The sequence below is a fragment of the Melospiza georgiana genome, chromosome 5 (genome assembly GCF_028018845.1).
Source record: "Melospiza georgiana isolate bMelGeo1 chromosome 5, bMelGeo1.pri, whole genome shotgun sequence".
Classification (NCBI taxonomy): Eukaryota; Metazoa; Chordata; class Aves; order Passeriformes; family Passerellidae; genus Melospiza; species Melospiza georgiana.
The window spans coordinates 56,176,108-56,196,847 of NC_080434.1; the positions used below are offsets into that span (position 1 = coordinate 56,176,108).

Genomic DNA, 20,740 nt, shown 5'->3' on the forward strand with positions numbered 1-20,740 from the left:
GTGAGTGTGCTAAAAATGTGGGCATCATTGATGTCTTCTACCAGAAAATACAAACTTTAAAGTGCCCAAATGGCCACCTATCTTATAATCATGAGGACAGATGGAATGGCATATCTGAACACAAACACAACAAACTGAAGACTACATAAATCTGCAGAACTAACATTTCAAGATAATTGCTTGGCAGTCAAAATGCCTTCAAAAATGATAAAAATGAAAATTTGCAATTTATTCTTCCAGAATAAAGACAGTTTCCACAGGTGACTAACTCAGGAAGTCTTAGATGACGGATTCAATAATTTTTAATAGGTAAGGGAATAGAAACTAAAACACAAACGTGAATAGAAGCTAAAATACAAACTGTACTTTACCTTTTTGTTTCACTTCTGATTAAAATTTCAAGATAGTTGAAATTAGGGTGACAAAGAGAATAGCTCAGGACATCTTTCTTTATTGTAAAGCTCAAGAAAATTTGTAAGAAATCACAGGAGATTTTCTCTGATTATAAAAGGTAAAGATAAAATGGCATTTGCCAAAACCTTGACTTCATTGCCTGCTCTTCCCTAGCAAGGTTCATTTGATTGCAACTTGACTCATCAGATGTTGCTTTAACACCTCCTGAGATGCACAAAGTTGATGTCTATGCTCCCCTGAAGACAGGAACATATTTTTCAAAGCTCTAGGCTGCCAGCCACACTGCAGTGAAACATATGCTGTCCTGTTACTTCAGATAATAAACAGCTTCTCTTTTGTTCAGCGAATCAGCCACAGAAATAAATTATTTTGTCTCCTGAGACTTCTGAAATGAGCGGGGTCTCTGCAAAAAGGCATCAACTGCATTGTGTTTACTGGGTAATGTACTTCTAACACAAGCCTAGATTATTGCAACCAAGGTATGATAATTCAGCTGGCTTCTGTAGGCAGCAGCTGAGGTAATCAGTTGTGACTCTGCTATTCCCAACAGCAATCCTTATGGAAAGACTATAAATACTGCATACCCACCACTACATGTGATGAACAAACATTGACAATAGACTGTATTCTGAAATGGTCAGTAAGTAACCTCATTCCCATAAGAGAACACCATTTAGGAAGAGATTTTTAGTTTGAGAAAGTATATCCAAGATTACAAAGAGGTCTGGTGACATTATTTTAGAAACTTTGAGTACTGACAGCAGCCACCAGCTCAGCCCCTTGTGGCACTACTGCTCATATGTGAAGAGCATTTCATCCAGATAATGGGTTCTTCACACAGAACCAGTCTCACAGCAACCATCATCACACTTATTTAATTTGGAAGCCACCCATCACCATGGTGCACTCATTCCCATCATCCAGATCATTAACATCTTCATCAATGATCTGGATGGGTGATCACAGAATACCAGGTTGGCCGGGACCTCTGGAATCATCTGATCCAACTAGTCCTGGCAAAAGAGTGCACTTTCAGTAAGTTCACAGATAACACCAAGTTAAATTCACAGATAACACCAAGTTGGGCTGGAATGTTGATCTGCCAGAGGGCTGGAAGGCTGTGCAGGGTAATCTGGACAGTCTGGATTGATGGGCCAAGGTAACTCCATGAGGTTTAACAAGGTGAAAGTGCCCGGTCCTGCCTCATGAGCCTTTCATGGGAGTCATGTCCCTGGCACTTAGGGACATGGGTTAGTGGTGGCACTGGCAGCGTTAGGCTTATGGTTGGTCTTGATAATCTTAAAGGTCTTTTCCAATAAAAATAATTCTGCAATTTTATGGTACCCCAGTGTGAATTGGGGATTCATATCCTGGAGCTGTAGGAAGGGAAGGAGTTTACATAGAGGTTTGACCAAAATAATGCCAGGACATTTATTTGAACAAAGGAAACAGATAAGACACTCTGAAAGCAGAGCACCAGTTTGAGGTGATTATTGACTAAAACTGCATCTGATGTGCAAATTTTCATCCATGATACAACTCCCTCAGTTTTCAGTGCTGCAGTAGTTAGTAGTGTCCATGCAAGGCTGCCCAGCCATACAGGCTGAGCTAATGTTGCTGCTGCTCCTAGTGTGCCAGGAAAAGCCCCCTCCGGGTCAAGCTGCAATTGGAAGGGTGGGAGGACTAAAAGAGAATTGGGATGAAAATAAGCTGGAATGGAAAGATTGAGGAAGAGACACTAGGGAAACACTTTTTTTTGGAGTTTTCACAAAAGGAAAGTGGGGAGAGATGTGCCATTTCCATCAACCACTCTCAGAAGCTGACTAGAGTCACAAGGAATAAAAGCTAACAGGTCAGAGCTCCCCAGATTACTATTCCAGTTCTTGCTATCTGAAAAATCAATACTCAAAACACATGAAAGGCCAGATTGCAGCACTGTGCACTGCTAAACAACAAGCCTAGAGGAAAGGTCATCAAACTGGAGTACATCTGATTACCATATAACATACTACCACAGAACTGGGCAACCCTAAATTGAAGGTTTCCTCCTGATGTTTACAATTCCTTAAGAAATGAAAATAAGCTGGAAACTTTAATCATCTTTTAGTGTGCAGCAATCAACATATATTTACTGGATTTAAAAGTAAACTGAAAATTTACTGTGCATTCTTACACTATTCTTAATTTTCCTAAGATCTACAAAAAATGCCTATAGCCTTGAGAACAGACCTTGTTTGGAGATTTCTGGTAAAAGCCACAGTAGATGTCACTGCCAGTTTACAGCTGTAATGCTCTCTGGGATAATTTTGTTAGCTGAAGATGAGGGAAGGCAGGAAGGGGGACTCTTGGCATTCTGTCACAACATCATTTGCTGATTTTTAAATAAACTTATTTGCTATCATGAACACTTAAAAACTTAGACTTAGTCCCTTTTTTTCCTGGGTGATATTCTGAACATGGCTTAAATGCTGTGGCAGTTGACAGAGCAGCGTTAAGGGACAGCAAAGTGCCCAACCTCAAACAGTGACAAGCTGCAGTAGTTTCTTTCTCAGAGAGCAGACAAGAGAGATGGTAAAAAAACACCACAAACAAAACACAGCATGCTATCAAAATGCTCAAAAGAGATAAATAACTGGCAATTACCTAAATCATGGACCACTGAACACAAGATAGAAAACCAGAGCCGTGTCACCTGTAGACTGCGAGCTTCAGCCTAATGAATTCGCTTCTTAAGATCTTGGTTTAAAAAAAATAGAAGGAAAGGGAGAATGCCGCTACTGATGAATCAAAAAAAGAGGAAAATACATAAGCAAAGCAGTATCCCTTATAGCTTGGAAGTAAACTCAGAGTTATAAATATTATGTAAGTCAAAAATTTAGCACTTATCAGAGTAAAAATGTGTAAGGTTGTGGCACTTACCAGGCTATTAAAATGTCAAAGCACTTTCAGAAAAAAATAAATTTGGACCAGAAAATGCTGAAGTAGCAAAGGCAATGTTTATAATGCATGTTTTAATTCTGACTACTTTCCCACGCCAAATGCTAATTTTAATTAGGAAAATTTATTATTTTTATAAGCAAACCTTGACATCATTTTAAAGCACTACATTTAAAATGGTGACAACATAAACAAAATATTCCACTTCATCTCATTGATTTTCCTTATCTTAGCACCATGAACACTTTTACAGGCATTTTATTTTAATTTGGAAGTAAAGATATTTTTTTTGCTTCAGAACTTTTCAGTCTTGGTGAAAATTTCTGATCTTATCCTTATAGAGCCATGTGATAATGGTAGTTGACCTGGTGAACGGCTTATACAAGTGTTAATAAAAATTGAATTCTGTGAACTGTGCAGAAACACAGGGGCAATGTTTTCCAACTGAGTATCTAGAATTAAGGTCCTAGGTGTGAATTCAATTCTCTTCTTCATTTCTGAGTATAACTTTTTAAATATGTAGTTCAAATTGCCTCAAACACTTTAGAAAAGCTTTAAAACTCATTATCTTCATGGAGTAACTTTCTACAAAGTTAAGAAATTTGACTTAGAAGTTACATCTTTCATCCTAGACATATTTCATATTAGATAACAGATAGATGAATATTTAATCAAATTATGTATCTTCACCTATTTCATATATTTTTAAAAAACAATACAATGTGTAAAAATCTACTTGATCCCTCTTAAAGCTAATTATGATCTTACCATTGAAAATACTTCCTAAATTTTAGTCTTTGATTGTGGAAATAACAAACTTTCTGATTTGTTTTTGGTCATCAAAATATACTTTCATATATTTGACTACTGATATTTATGGTATTGATAGACCTTCCACAAGCCCAAACTCCTATGTAAACTGGAAATAATGTAAATTATTTAATTAATATTTTGCTGCAATGAAAAAGGCTCGTTTTCATGACCACTCTTCAAGCTGAGAGACTGGCTTAGATGTGTGGCATATTATTAAATTTCTCTAATTTCTTTCCCATGCAAATAATTTACATCTTTCTGTTTCCACATCTGTAAAAGGGAAATCTTATAACCTCTCCGGAATTCCCAAAGTTATTAACAGGAGACGCCAAGTCATCCACATGCACGTAAAATTCTGAGATCTTATGGCAGAGTGTAGCACACAAGTGGTTTTAATATGGTCCTGCAACGTACCCAGCAATACATTAGTACCTCCTGAATGGAAATTTAGTCCAGAACAGACACTTTTATAGACTTTGTCAGCCTAAGTCAAGTGAAAAGTTACAGCTGGGCCTTGCAATAATATACAGCATGTAAGAGTTTCTAAGGAGCCTTTGCTTTGCAATCCCAAAGCCCGGCACAAATCCTGCATCCCTGAGACTTACACAGCAAATATGTAAAAAGAATAATATAGACCCAGACTTCCTGCTCCAGTGCTACAGCACTTTGCAGAGCAGAGAAGCATTTCTGAAATCCTCAGCAGCAGCAGGTAAGAGAACCATTGCCTTTCCTGGAGCTTACAGAAAGAACAAAGTATGAGACACTATTATTCTCATGGACAGACTGTAACTTTAGCCAAACCCCACTAATTTATGCCTGCCAGCACTGCATCCCAAACAAACTGTCAAAGCATTTAAACACTGAGTGATGCAGTCTGTGAAAAAAAATTGTTCATGGGTATGGTTAAATAAAAAAAATCAGGACACATATTAGCACTAAAAAACTACACTAGTGCATTTACTATCTTAAATTGATATGTTTGATTATTCCCATGGATCCCAGGCTGATTCCTGTAGTCATAGTTACACTGAAAGCACAGCTTTTCTGCAACTTGCAGTTGTCTTTTTTTGGCACCGATTTTTACAAGATAAACACCCACAATTCCCCAGTGCTACCTGACAAACCTCCATCCCACACCCTCCCTGCACAGATTTGTGCTTTCCAAAAGAACGAGAGCATATTAGCCAAATCTGAAAGCCAATTCAACTCCTAGACTGCTAATTTTGTTTAGAGTACTGAGAATAAAATATCTCTAAATTGTAGATCCTGCAATTGCAGCAAAAATTAATCCTGTTCTATTTGGGGCAAAAAGCTGACTTTTCTCATTTCAGGGAGAATAAAAGTATTACTATCATATTCAAATTTTTACCTATGTACTGAACCACACATGACTGATAAAAGCTAAGCAATCTTTAAAAATACAGGAACATATTTATAACAATTATTTTCAGCATGCTGCAAATCTTAAAATGCTGTTGAATACTGCAGGGGTGTGACACCAAAAATACCTGATAAATGTGCATTTATCTTGAAATGGGTTCATAAAAACACTTAGCACTTATTTAGGGATCATAGGTGATCTAGAGACTTCAATATTATGGTCTTAAGTTTATAAATAAGGAAACTAAGCCAGAATAATTCTGTACTTTGTGCAAAACCTTACCTTGCAAACTGATCTCAAGGTAAGGTGTCAAATCATGTCATGTCACAGTGGTTTTGCACCAGGCAAATGCAATTACAAGGTATGAGGCAATAGGAAGTCAGGCTTGCTCAAGGTCATAGAAACTGATGTCAGGTCTGCTGGCTAACAGCTCCCTGACTGAATCATCCTGCCACCACTGTTGAAGAGATTTGTTTTATGAATGATAGTTAAGGATGTGCCAGCAGATTTTTTATTATTATCATCCCAAGAACACCGTGATTTTTTTAACAGAAACATAGACTATTAGCTACCTTCTTCTAAATAATATTTTTCTTTAGTAAGTGCAACTATGGAAAAGTTTTAATATGGTCCACAACTATGTGAGAGATGTAGGAAGAAGTAATGCTCAAAAGTGGAAAAAAGAAAAGTAGAAAGAGTTTTGGAAAGAGATTAGGAAATGGAAAAGCGGAAATAGATGATGAAAGGTTACAAAAAAAAAAACACCAAAAGAACAGTGAAGAGAGAAATTGCTGCTAGTCACAAGCTTAAACAAGATTGCAGAAAATCCCTTCTCAAAACCAAATAGGCAATATTAAGGAGAATGCACCATTCATTTCATAGCAATCTGCTACTATGAAAGGATGGCAGCATTACTCCCACAGATGGAAAAAATCTGTCTCTAGTACAAGCCCCAAAGAGACTACATCAAGAAGGCTTCAGAGATGGCTTAGTTAAATATGAGATTCCAGTTTCCAGGAGAAAGTATCTTTCTCTGGCAGAAACACATTGTGTGGAAAAATAAATTAAAATCTTGTTTTATTTTTGCAAGAATTTTTGCTGACTGTGCTCAAACATATGGGCGCAGGCTGCATTAGAACATATTTGCCACACAGGTGCTGCTTTTTCAGTAGACATTTGCTGCTGCTGCTGCAGGGTGCTGGGAAAACTGAGAGTCGGGATTCATTTCAGAATTAGAAATAGGTAAGCAAGCACTTACATTCACCCCTTCTAGTAAATGCCACAAAGAGAGTGGAATAATCAAAATCACTGTAATGCTTAATTTCCACAATCGTTTAGAAATCCTGCTTGTGGCATGACAGGTTGATAGTAGAAGTTGACTGGTTTAACATCAGTTTTACTCCTGCTGGAGCAGATCAGGGGGGCAGCAGGGATTCTCAGGGGGCTGAGCACAGTGCCAGCCCTGCAAAATGGCCATGGCCACCATTTAAACCCTGCTCATTTCCACTGTGCTTCCATGCCACCTCTGGGCATAAAAGTCCTGCTGCATCTCTGAGAGATGCTACTGAGAGAGCCAGGGAAGCCTGTGCGGTCAGCACAAGGGAAGTTGAACAGCAGTGGTGAAGAGAAGTAGGATTAGACTCATCAGGAGACTGGACAATGCTAGCAGAGCAGGAGGCGTGGATGCTGGGACTCATCCCCCACTCCATCCCTGCAGACATGAGAAGGAAACACACAGGGCTCCAGGAGATGCAGAAAAACCATCAGCAAGCATGATGAATATGTTTCACCCACTCTACATCTTTATTTTCTTGGGGAATACACCTGCTCACAGTCTTTGCAGACCTCCTGAATGGTACTCATCTCTTGTCAAATACAGTTCAGCAGTTTTCACCTCACCTCCTTAGCACGGACCTCCTGGTTCCTGCCATTAGATTCTGAATTAAGATGAAAGAGTTCCAAATTTCTTCCCTTCTGCAACATGGGGAACATGATACAGCCTCTTGGCATGTTGGGATGTTCAGTAAATAATTAGACAAAAGTAATCTCAATATACAAGATTATTGAAATTTACATAAATAACCTAAATCAGTCACAAAAACCTTGCTTATGCCAGTTCAACAGAAACCTGACTCTGTTCTATAGACTTACCTGTACCCATTTCATCCAAGCAGATTAGGTGACCAGCTAAATACTTACTGAGTACAGTAAGAGGCTTGTTACCAATCCTTTCCCATTTTTCATTTTTAGTTATCTTTTCTCCGGCTTCATCTTGTTAAGATTCAGCACATCTTCCTTTTTTGTTTTATCTGTGACAGAATTCATGCAAATTGAGTAACTTTCTATTCACTCTTCATATGGACACCTCCTTTGGACACTATCCCATATATTATGATTTGCCTCCTTGTTATATTTAATTCTGCAAGTTCCATATTGCATCAGAAAATCTTCCAGGATTATATTTGCCTGGAAATGTATAGCCTTAAAAAAAAGATGTTTATGGTACTCATAATTATTGATTAGAAGACCCTTGTAGCTTTTGCTAGGACACATTAAATTCTCTGTCATGACACAGAAAAGCCTCATTCAGGTCTCACTCGGGTCTAGAGATCTACTGCAGATAGTTGTGGTTGATTATTTGAGGTTCTTTTCCCCCTTAGTTGTTATCTCAAGCAGAGAAGGATTTCAAAAGTACTTTCAGGTCAATGAGCACATGGGCAGGCTGGACAAGGGAAACACACAGCCTGTCTACTGTCCTGCTCAGCAAATCCACACCTCCCACCCCCTCCATATTTTTCTCTGGCATATGGCTTAAATTTAGAATGGGGCCTAAGAATCTACATTTTAAAATAATGAGCTTGAAATAACAATCTGGTCTAAATTCTGCAAAAATTTAACTTACCCTTATTTTTAAACATAGCAAATCAAAATCTCAGATCTTAAACCCCCCTGGCATGGAATATTGTGCATTCCCATGCCCTCTGCCCAGCCACCCCTCAGCAGCACATCCACCCCCAGGTGCAGCTTCAGAGCTGCTTTCTGCTGCATGCTCTTGATTGACTGCTCCTATTTCTCCAAGCAATGACCCCTGCTCATCATAATAGCAAATAAAACCTTGCTGAAAATACGATGCTTGGAATCCTTCTCTTTCCAGAATTACTGGGAGGGAAATAGATGTCTCTCAAGAGCAGAATCATATGCACAATGGTCTCTTAACGGTTGCTCGGAGGTCTTTTCCATTTTCACACAAATCTTTTTTATGTTGTACTCCCACCAACTAGTCATTTTATTTTTGGCTTCACTACAGTAAACTTAATTTAACATCACGTCTTTTTGGTAGTTGTTGGTGTGCTTTTATGACTAATGAGTTTTAGACAGGATATTCATAAAAACAGAACAAAGGCATCTATAATGAGCACACTGTAAAGACAGGCCTATTTTTCCACAGAATAATTGTATGCCTGAGCACAAAAGATTGCAAAAGTTGCACATTAGGCTACAAAATCACAGTGGAAGGTCAGTTTCAAAAACTTAAATTGAGATCTCTAAGCATCAAATGAATTCTAGGATAGAATAATAAAGAATGTTCAAGCATGCAGCACACCACCTACCTTGATGAGCAATTATCCTACATATCTACCTACCATGGGAACCCTACATGGTCATGGCATTCTGCTGTTCACTTGTATTGTTAGCCAGGTTTGTTGGCTGATTTTTGTGGGTTGTTTTCTTTTTTTGGTAATATCAATTGCATCCTTTAATGACAGTGTATTTCAGGTACTGGACTGTAGAATATTTATTGGTTCCAAGAGAGTAGAATTGACACAAAAATGTCAGAGGCACTTTCAGCTTGCATGGTTCAATGTTTTAGTAGACATGCATTCAAAAGGGTATTCAAAGACAAATCTGTGATGATCAACAAGAGCTGGGGATTCCTTCTAGCTTTGCACATACAAGAACAGAATGGAGAAATGCACCGAAAGAGTTTTGATGGAAACAAAACTAAACCTTTCTCTGTCACACTGTAGGAAAATGCATACATAATCTACTGGTTAGGAGAAAGGATATTCTCAAATAGAGCAGTAACACTGCTCCTACCTTCCACTTATTTAAAGGGTTACAAGGAGTTAGAATATGACAATGACATAGGAGTTATATATTTTTTATGCAGCCCTGTTTACATACAAACTGTGAAAAAGCCCTGGTTTCTCAACCATAGCAGAAATCAGTCCAGCTGGAAAGCTATGACTCCTACCCTCCATTTAGCCAGTAAATAACTCAAATACTTCTTTAATAGCCAGATCCCAAGCCATTGTTTCATCCACAGCTTTAATTTTCAACAGTTCCACTCTGTTTCTCAAAGCTTTATCCTATTTTTTCCACATATACATAGTCACACCCCATCAAACAGCATCCATCAAATCCTCCCCATATATGTCATGGGCTTGGTAGTGCTGCATGAACCTCTGCTGTGGGCTGTGACTTCAGCTAACAGCTCAATGAAAGCTCTGACTGTTTTAACCTATTGAGTTCCACTTGCATTTAGCAGCTTTGGGGTTGTCAACGAAGCAACTGGTCATCAATTGTGTATGAATAAAACCTGGGATTCCTGCCCAGGACTGCCTCTCACAGCAATCTACCAACTAGCAAAGTATGGGTGGGGGGAAAAAAGAGTCAATTATTGGGCATATTTCTGGTAGTATCTAGAATACCTGAACACAAACTGAACAGTCATGGACTTAAGCCTTAAGCAAAATGATGCAGTCAGGTCACATTAGTGCTCTGATGGTGCATCACTGGAATAAAATGGAATGGTGACACTGCTTATAAGGCAAGAACACATCATGGTAGAGATCTCCACATAAAAACTCATATTCTGTAATTTCACAGGGAAGTGTTCCTCAAGTAACTACTCATCTTATTGAAAGGAATACCCCTTACCGGACTACTAGTAAAAGTGTTAGATAATTCTGCTCTCTATATTTGGAGATGTTCTACTGTGGTCTCTAAGGAAACTGATATTTGAGTAGAATTATTCCTTACAAGTGAATGTAATCATACTGCACTTTGACAAATTCCACAACCAATTGTTCTGCTCTGAAAGACAAATGTCAAAATTATGTAGGACTGTATTTACCTGTAAGTGCTTACAAACATCGCTCAAAACAACTGCATCTTGGGAAGTGCTTTTATAGTTCTGGCAAATACTCTTCTGCAAAGTAGAATTCATACTATTTAAATCATCAGGAGTTAAAATAGTGTATAAAAAAAGCCTACATCCTTATTACTATCTTAAGTGTTCTGCCTTGTTTGGCAAGCAAGAATATGTTTGTCACCTTGTCTTTCATTTTTGAAAAAATTTGCAGTTATTGGTTATTGTGACAGCTGGGAAATGTAAGTGTTCAACTCATTTAACTAATAAGTTAGTGTATCACAATCAATACTTGTTTTCTCTTAATATCAAAAGCCTGAATATAAACTGCTTATAGCTGCAGGTTTTCCAAAAGCATATAAATGGAAGGGTGGATGCACCAATTGCATTAGCATGAATTAAAATTAAAATATGCACTGGATGTGAGGGGAAAAAAAAAAAGAAATCAGTGTGTTCATTCAACTCCTCCCCAACAACACTACATAAAATCAAATATGTAATTTCTACATCCAACAGCATATATGCTCCAAAAAAAGTTAAATATTTTATTGATAATTTAGCTTAGTGAAATTAAATTCTGCTAAATTTTTTCTTCTGTAGAAAGAATTTGCTTTGTTCACCTGATTCCAGATTGACACTATGGAAGTCTTAATCCCATACTCTAAACCACACACATCACACTTCCAAGTCACAATTAAAATGTTGGTTTGGAAAACAGAGAACACAAAGCAAGTTATTTCCTGCACATGGTATATGATGGATTTCCTGCACCATTTGATGCTATCAGCATGTGCTAATTACTGAAAAGGAGATAATTGCATAAATTCTGTTGTTTAAAGTGCAGGGACATCCCTTATCACTGCACAACCCCTCAAGACTGCAGAAGGAAAAGCTATTTTATAACACAGATCAATGAAAAAGTGCTTCAAATGGAGAAGTTAGCATCAGAGAGCTTACATAGCAGAACTCCCCTTCACTAGTCTACAGCTTTCCAAAACCATATCAGTGTCTTTAGCTGCTGGTTTATGCTACACTAAAACCAGACAGAATGCAAACCAAATGTTAATGCATCCTTAGGAAGCATAAACTCTTAATTAGAGTGTGACCTTGCCTATTACTCTGCTGTTTCATGGCATTTAGGGTGATGATCTATGTTCCTACTTGGTCATTTGCAGGTAGGTCAAAATGTTTTCTACTTGTGCAGCTGCTGACTGCAATTCAACTCTGCCTCACAAACAATACAGTCACAGTTCACACCTCCATCCCATCATTTCATCAGAAAGGTCCATTCAGAGCAACAAACAAAGCCCTCTAAAGCTCTATCTTCAGAGATTTACCATAATTTCTTGTCAAAACTTGGTTTCATAGCTTCAGTCCTCTGGTAACTGCAGCAACACAATTTCTGCATTTGAGTTCTGCTGCCTTCAGCCAGAAAAAGACACAGAGAGAATGAATTTACCACAACTGGCAAAAGATTGTGTGGACGTGACCTTGATACAACTCCTTCCAGATTCTTAACTTAGGCCTACAGTACTCACCACAGCTTGTTCATAGAAGGCTATGGCACATTTCCAAAGCAAAATGGAATGTGCCACTTTTTGAATGAATATAGTGAGGTTTATAGATGATTTCCATACTTCCTCCAGCTTATTCAGTCCCCAACATTCCTATATTTCACCTTATAACCTTGTGGGGGTTTTTATACAATCCTTTTTCCACATAGTACTATGTGAAAAGGGTGCTGTTGTACTTTTTGCTAATGCACTTTTTAATCAGCTACATCATTTTCAGTATATCTTAAGAAAATGAAAATTAGAGTCATTCACAGAAGATTTCCAGAACTATTTCACATTTACTGTATAAAGCTCACTTAGAAGTCCATTGCTCTCTCTGGTATGATTGCAGCTCACAGAGTGGAGCAAGTTGAGTGAAAGCCTAAGCCACTCCAAGGAGCTGGTATAGTGGAAGCTATGAACTGTAAAAATGATGTCAGCCCAAGAGCTAGACTGGAGCCTTCTAGCAGTTATTTCATTTAATTGCATTTCAAAACAAATAATCTGTTTCTTGGTCCATGAGAGCTCTAGCCACACCATCCCAATCAAAGAAGGCAAAGGCTGGGACTGGGAGAATGAAGAACTTGCCATGGTAGAGGAGAACAGGTTTGAGACCATCTAAGGAACGTGAAGGTGCACAGGTCCATGGGACTTGATGAGAGGAATCCACATGCCCTGAGGGAACTGGTGGATGAAATGAGCCAAGAGCACTGTGGTACTTAATTGCCAGCTGGGGTTAAACCATGACCCATCTCTTTGTATGTCTTTGTAGGAAGCCACAGTTTGATTCTGTTCAAACCCACAACAGTCACAAAGTCAGTTACAGAGATCTCCTTATTCTCATTGAATTCTCACAAAGAACTATGATTTTAACAGTATGAACTGCCTGGAGATACCCATATTTCTCCTTTGGTGTTTTCTTTTTTGGTCACTTGGTTGGTTTTTGTTTGTTTGGGTTTTTGTTTTTGCTTTTTTTTTGTTGTGGTTTTTTTGTTTGTTTGGTTGTGGGGTTTTTTTGTTTTTTTTTTTTTTAATTGTAGAGGTAGAGAGCTTGACCAGATACCTAATTCTATAGAACTTAAATCAGGTGTGGTTAATGCCCTGATGACACTGAGGTGGAAATGATGAGCTTTAAACGTGCAGAATCTGTTCTTCCACAGATGACAACAATGGCTAAATGAAATTAAATCACAGAACACTTTTTACTTTGTGAAATATTAAAAATCCCCATAAATGTATTTTATCTTTGCTTTCATGTATTTTCCCAGTCACTAAATGCTAAGTGGTAGCATGGGACTACTTATGCTTTAAATTCAAAGTGCACACTCAGTTCCAGTACATGCAGTCAGCACTCCAGTTTCCATTTTCAGCACATTTTAAAAGATGTGAACTGGTGGAAGTAAACCCATACCATAATGATCTGAAGTAACATCAAGAACAAGTAAAAACCTAAGACTTCTGCTCAGCTCAGAAAAGGAAGTCAGAGTTCAAAATATTCTACTCCCCCCAGTGCAACTGTGCTGAAAGAGACAGACAGGGAGATATGCATTGTCATCTTGTTTCAAAAGCTCCATACCTTTCCAGTGATTTCTCATGGGCATCACCTCACAGCACAACCAACAAACTCCAACTCTCTCCTCACCCAGCCAACCCACTCTTTTGTAGCACTCTTCTTCTTATTGGACACAGCTGTGGCCTGTTAAGGGCAGGCCTGTTCCTGATCTTTGGTGATTAGCACAGCTTCAGCTCCTCAGGTGTGTATCTCTAAGAACTTCAACTTGTGAAATTCAGGAGAATATAGATTTTTCTTAGACAGGATTAAGATGAGGGTTCTTGTGAACACTGGTGTGTTTTTCAGGCTTGAAATTTAGCAGTGATCTTACTGCTGTTTATTTTTTCACACAAATGGCACAATCATATTGTCACTGAACACTTGTGCTTGAGCAGGCTTTGATGTTGCAGCTGATTGAGCTGGGAAAGATCCTCCATAGGGCTCTCATCCATCTCATCCTTCTAGCTTTTATTCCAGAAACTGAGATGGGTAAAGATTTTTGGTTTTATTCTTTTGGACTTGAAACCACCAGTAGATTGTATATCTGAAACACATAATCTGAAGCAACTTTGTGCTTGTTGGCAGTTCCACTTTAAGAAACAAAATAATACTTTCTGGCTTTGCAGTAGATTAAAAATATATTACCAATTTCAGACATAGCACAGCTTGGCCACAAAATTCCAGTGACAAGTTCAAGAGAAATACAATATGTACTTAATCATCAAGGCAGCCTTACAGATTTCTACTGATTTTTGATTAAGCAAAACAGACAGACAAACACAACAAACATTGTTCTTCCAATCAGAGGCCTCTACTGGAAATCAGTGTTTCTGTATTACACTGGATTTAAAAGGCCCTTATCAAGAGAAAATTCTTATTTCATGAAAGACCCACTGTGCTTATGTTTCACATTGCACTTCACAATTCTTGCCATTTAAATCACAGGCACTTTTAAGACATAGAAGGGCTGTTACTGTGATTTTTTTCCCCATAATCATTGTTCCTTTGCTTCTAATAGAACATCCATTGTAAATACACTCAGTGGGTTGATTTTGCTCTCACTTATAAAGTCCACTTAACCTTTCCAGGTTCCAGGAGAAGTGTTTTCTTTCTTAGTAATGATGCAGAAACATTTCTTAAGAAAGCTTCATGGGGAGGGGTTTTTAAAATGTATTTAGTTAAGGTTCTACACAGGATAAACATCATTATCAATGACAGCCTGCCCAATCCCTATACTTTATATTAAGGAACATGTAAAGAACCTTGTGCATTAAAGATGAAGACTTTGAATGTTAGTCCCAGAATCCATTGGGATGTGTGAAAACCTACAGAATTTCATTTTTCATTTTCATGGAAAACACTATGAAAGTTTGATTTCCAGGAATCATATAAGTCAATGATCTCATAATGTTCCCATATCCATCAAGGTAAGTTTTTTCTGTCTGTACTATTCAGGAACAATAAATATCTCACTTCTGTATGTCACAAATGCACAAAGGTGATCTTCACCATCATGAAAATAAGTTTCCTCTATTGTGAAAACCTGTAAAACACTCTTTACATAGTCCCAGAATCTCACCTGCACTACAAAAATGGTTTTTTGCCACATACCTTCTTTTTGTTGGTGGAACAAATGTAGAAATTGTCAATAACAGTGGCAATCCCAGGCTGCAGATTCAACTTTGTGTATAATGTCCCAAAATCTGAAGACCTGAAAGAAATCAAACATCTGTAAGTGCTCTTTTCTAAAGGCTTCAGCATTGAAACTCTGCAAAGAAAACCCCTCTCTGTGCACTAACTGTCCATTTTCAATGCTTCTCTGCTATCCTTTTACTCTTTTCAGTGTTCATTAGCTACTAAAAGAAACCCACTACTATGAAGAAAATTAAATTCTAGGTTTGAAAAAAATGGCTAGTTCTGTCTGTACTTTGAATTCTCTGCAGTGCTAGTTTGTTTTTTTTCTGTTCAGTGACAGAAGCCTGTCACGTACACCTTTCCATCACCACCCACAAGGTGGAAAAAAGGAGCTATAAAGAGCACAGGCTCATTGGCAAGCACTAACAGCATCTCCTCAGCTATGCTGAAAAAGAAGACTTCAGAGCTTGCTGTTGCTTAAGAGAAGAATTTGGCCCAAGATCTGGAAGATTCACATTAGATCTCTAGCAGAATTAGTACTGAATAAAGGTATCCCATCCACTCCTCCAGCTCTTTTTCAGAAGATCACTGAATTTTCAATTAAAAAAAGGAAAGTCAGTACTTGGCCATCAGTATGTCACAGAGACATCTCCATGAGTATTTTAAATGTGGGCACTCTGCAGAATTTGTTCCATACTTCTGAAAAGCTGCCAGTGAAAAATGGCATCCGTGCTCTGCAGTTGTATTGCCAATTTCAATTACAAAAAAAATGGACAAGTAAAATGTTAATATAAAGAAATGTTAGAGAAATTCAAAGCAAGTCACACCCAAATTTAAATCACTTTGGATGAAATCTTGCTTGTTCTGTTTAGGATCAAATTGTACCACATGCCCTCTCCATATTTACAGTTATCCATTTTGCATTTGGAAAGGGACTCAGACACATCTAAGGCACTTGTCCCTTCTTCACCGAGAAGCACACCCTAGGACAGAGAGTTGTTGGTGTGAGAACTTCCACTCTACACACCCTTTTCTCTCCCTGGAATAACAAGCAGGCCTGAAGGTACTCTGTCCTAACTCTGCATCATTCAAACAATTGGGAGCACTCAAAAGCTCTCTTGTCCAAGCGAACCATGACAAGACTGTGCCACCCAGTGTGACGCTGCACTGCATGTGTAGTGATTTCTGCCCTACAGTCCCTTTCTACATTGTTCATTGCTCCCCAGCAAGCTCTGCTGCCTCATGCTCCTCACCCAGGGCAGTCACTGCTGAACTTTGTGGGAGTACAAGAAGAGAGAGCAGAGAAGAACCAAATCCCTGGGTGAGTGTGTACACATTGAGAAGTAGCCCACTGCCAGTGATCTCCTCCTAGCCATGTGAGGCAAGTTATTCCCTGAAGGGCTGGTGCCCACAGAAGGCCACCATGAGCATCCCACCTATGTCCCAGTGTCACCCAGAACGTCACTGAAGTTGGAGGGCATGTTGTATGAAGCCAGAGGCACCTTCTGTGCTTTCACCAATCCAGCCTTCCACAAGATCCAGGAACTTTCAGCTGCTGCCATGGAGCAGCTTTCTATGTCTTTGGCATCAGCAGGCATAGTGGGCAGACAGTGATATGCCTGAAACAGGTCCTAAGGAATACCTAGAAAGGTTCATGATTACCTTGCTTTTTTTCCTTCTCCACCAGTTTAGTGGAGTATTTATCCAATACTAATTCTGCTAGAGGTCCAACCCAACTGGTCATAACACTATGACACTCAGGCCTATAAACTATAGGCCTAAAACACTATAAACTCCAGCCTAAAGCTGTGAGTTTAGCCGTTTTATAGTGTTATCTGAATAGAATTGATCTGGGATTTTTTTCCCCCCACAATGTTGCTTTCTCTGCAGATATATAGCAATGTATTAGAGAATTAACTGAATCATAGCAATTCGATTTTGACAAATAAATATGTAGATATCAAACACATAAAACTGCAGTGTTCAGCACAGAACTAATTAAAATTCTAAGGGGAATAGGATGGACAGTGCTACACCTAATTTGCCAGTGGTATTTGACAGAAAGAAATTAAAGCAAAGACTTAAAATATCAACTTCAGACAGATGTACTGAAACCACGCAGAACAAGTAGGTATAATGAAAACATAACCTAGTCTATTCTCTTCGAGGGAAGAATATCAGGTCAGTGGCTAGCCCAGTAATAACATCCTGAAATAATTCTCTGAACCTTAAAGATGATTCAATTTACTTTGAAGAGGCAGTTCCAGGATTAATACAATGGGACCACTGGAGAGTGACACCATGCGAAGGACACCATGGCAACTCTGTCAATGTGTGAAAAGAGTACAGGCAGGAAGCCCAAAAAAGATAAGCAAGTTCCAAGATAAAAAGTTCTAGTCCAAAACTTTCCCTTCTAATTCTCATAACTTATAGATAGAATGCAAAAAATGAATGAAGTTTTAACAGGATGAGAGCACTAAGTATGGTATTTTCAGACAAATGTAATAAAACTATACAGTCAAAAAAAATTTTCAGGTAAAAATTAGCAATTTCAAGGGAAAAAAGAAATCCAGTTCCAGCCTGAGAAAATAGGCAACTGTATGTCCTGAAAAGTGCCTAAACAGGAAAAACATGATTGGAAGAAGATCTATGGATCTATAGAGTCAGAATGTCTTCTGACTTCCAAATCTTTTTTACTATAGCCCACACTTGAGAGAACCCAGGAATGTCAGCTATTCTTTGAGACATTTATATACAAGAGGACATAGCTCAAGGACATCATTCAAGGCAGGCACTGTGCAAAATAATTGGTTTTCCAAATCTACTATAATGCAGAGAAAACAGGTCACCTCAACTTTTTCACTTAAGATGTAACTTGGAAGTTCCTGATTGGATATAGAAAGAACTAACATTTTGAAGCATGCAGCTAGAACAGAATATCCTTTAATTGCAGTACAAAGCTACAGACAGTTGGGGAAGATGAATTCTATGATCCCAGTGCACGCCTATTTCAATATATATTTCAACATTTATTTGTACTTGTACAAAATTGAGGAGAGGAGGAGCCCTTTATGGTTTTAATGGAAAGAGGGTACACATATACCTGATCAGAAGAGTAAAACTTCCTCCCATACCATGGCTTATTTGAAGTGGCAGCACAACTCCATAAACTGGAACAAGATGTGTACAGACTGCCTTTGTAAAGAAGGGTCTGATCTGCAGTTCTAAGTGATCTGGACACAGTTAATCAGAATTTTGACTTTATGTGAGACATTGCAGGGGAAACAGCAAGCTATACTCAGGCTGCTTCCTGCTGCTGTGTATCCATCTGTGCACTATAGGTTATAGATTACAAGGGTGTTTCTTCACTGAGCAAAACTCAGTGGAGGATTCACAGGATACACATCTTCCAGTACTCAGGTGACAGAACCATTGGATGGTGGAACAATATGATTACTCACATACTGATGCAGACATCACACAACCTGAGCCAGACAGTTTGTGGCGTTCTTGAAGTCAGGTACATACTTCTGCTGTAATATGTGCTAGTCTTCCCCTTTTTTTTTTTTTATCCCTTTATGGAAAAAAATCAGTTCTCACAGAAAGAACAGCATGTTCAGATAAGAGTCCTCAAAATCATACAATGATATTACAGCACAGACATAATTAGCTCTTTTAGCCTAATATTGTAAGCTCAAAAAAATCGGAGGGAAAACGTCCAAGTAAAGAAATGTATTCTCATGAAATCAAACTCCCAAAGCCCCCTAAGCTCTGTGCAAATTTAGGTCTCATCCTCAAAAATAGAAATTTTTTAGATTTGAGGTAAAATAAATCTGTGTCTAACATAATTTGGAACAGTACCTAAACATTGGATCTGGATATCTCCCAACAGAAATTTTGAGAAAGAAGAAGAAATTTAGCAGATACTGAAAGAGACATGAACCAAATGTTTGCCTTTCTGAACTTCACTACCATTATAAAGCTCTCCCCTGTGACTCACACCTATGATTCAACATTGCTCATTGTTAGTTGTTTTTCCAGGTTTTATTTACAAGTAGATATTTAAAAATATATAAGAAAAATTAAAATTTAATATAGTAAAATGTTAATTAAGATTCTTAGAGATGAAAGTTGCATTCCCAAATAAAATGGGAATAAAATACTCAAAGAACATATCAACTGCAAAAAAAAAAAATGCTTCCTTCCTTTTCTTTTTAATGAATTGAAGAGACACATTCAAAAGAGAATGGTTGGAACACTTAACACACATGTTCATCAGATTTCCTCTACTTTTTCTTCTTGAAGACTAACTCAAGATTCATTCTAGTCAAATGTGTCATATTGTACAAGCTCCATTAACTTAAAATCCTGGAAGACAACAATGAAGAGGTTTCAAATGACTCTTGGACCACTTAACTGGTGAAACTAAAAAAAGTCTACTTGAAGAAAAGAATACAAAAGATCTGCTGGTTTAGATAATTGGGAAATTGTTGAAAAAAAGATTCAATTGAGATGCACATTAGAGAATCAAGGAAGAGTGGATCTGTACATAAAACTCACTCAACTGCTTCCCACTTAATTTTCTCCAGACTCTATTGCAAATGTTGTCTTCCCACCTTCCCCTCCTTTCAGTCAGCAGAACAGTCCAAGATTTACAGCATGAACTTTTAAAATACAGGATAAATTATTTTAGATTCCTGCTCGGTGACAGACTTACATCTAACAGTAGGATTTCCTTTGTGCTCTGGTCCCTCATCTGAATAATAGAGACAACACTGTTGACTACACCTCAAATGTGTGTAAGGAAAACAGATAACTACAGCAGAGTAATGAAGAACTGGCTGATGGAGTATCTAAAACAGATACATCACAGGTTCCAGCAACAAATACCAGGACAAGCCTACTGAAAGGGAAGAAACCAGAGGAGCATCATTAAAGAAGCGGAAAACTAACTCATCATCTTCACTTAAATAGCACAGAAGCCTTCAAAGGATTTTACATGTCCAATTTGGAAATTGCAGAGGCTTTGGTTAGCCTCATAAAATCCTTTCAAACAAAACCAAAAGCCTCAAAAGCCCCAAAGCCTTTCTTCAGAGAACAAACATATTGTAACATTGAATTCCAACACCCAATTCATATATTGAGGAATTCATGTGGATGAAAGTTTCTTCAAAGACTGTAGAAGTATAGGACCCCTAGCAATCCAATTAACACCCAGCAATCCAATTAACAGATTAATAATCAGCTATCAGTTTTGCTGGAGTATTTTTTGGAAATACCTCTCTCTCTACTTTCCAGAAAAT

General features: G+C 38.1%; 1 protein-coding gene across 6 annotated transcripts in view; it reads right to left on the minus strand.

The window, feature by feature from the left end:
- SORCS2 (sortilin related VPS10 domain containing receptor 2) overlaps positions 1-20,740 on the minus strand; it is a 535,446-nt gene that overhangs the window by 216,816 nt on the left and 297,890 nt on the right. For all 6 annotated transcript variants that reach the window (XM_058023757.1, XM_058023756.1, XM_058023755.1 and 3 more), the window contains exon 3: positions 15,414-15,513. In XM_058023757.1, coding sequence (XP_057879740.1) covers positions 15,414-15,513 — 100 coding nt within the window. The remainder of the gene's footprint in view (positions 1-15,413; positions 15,514-20,740) is intronic.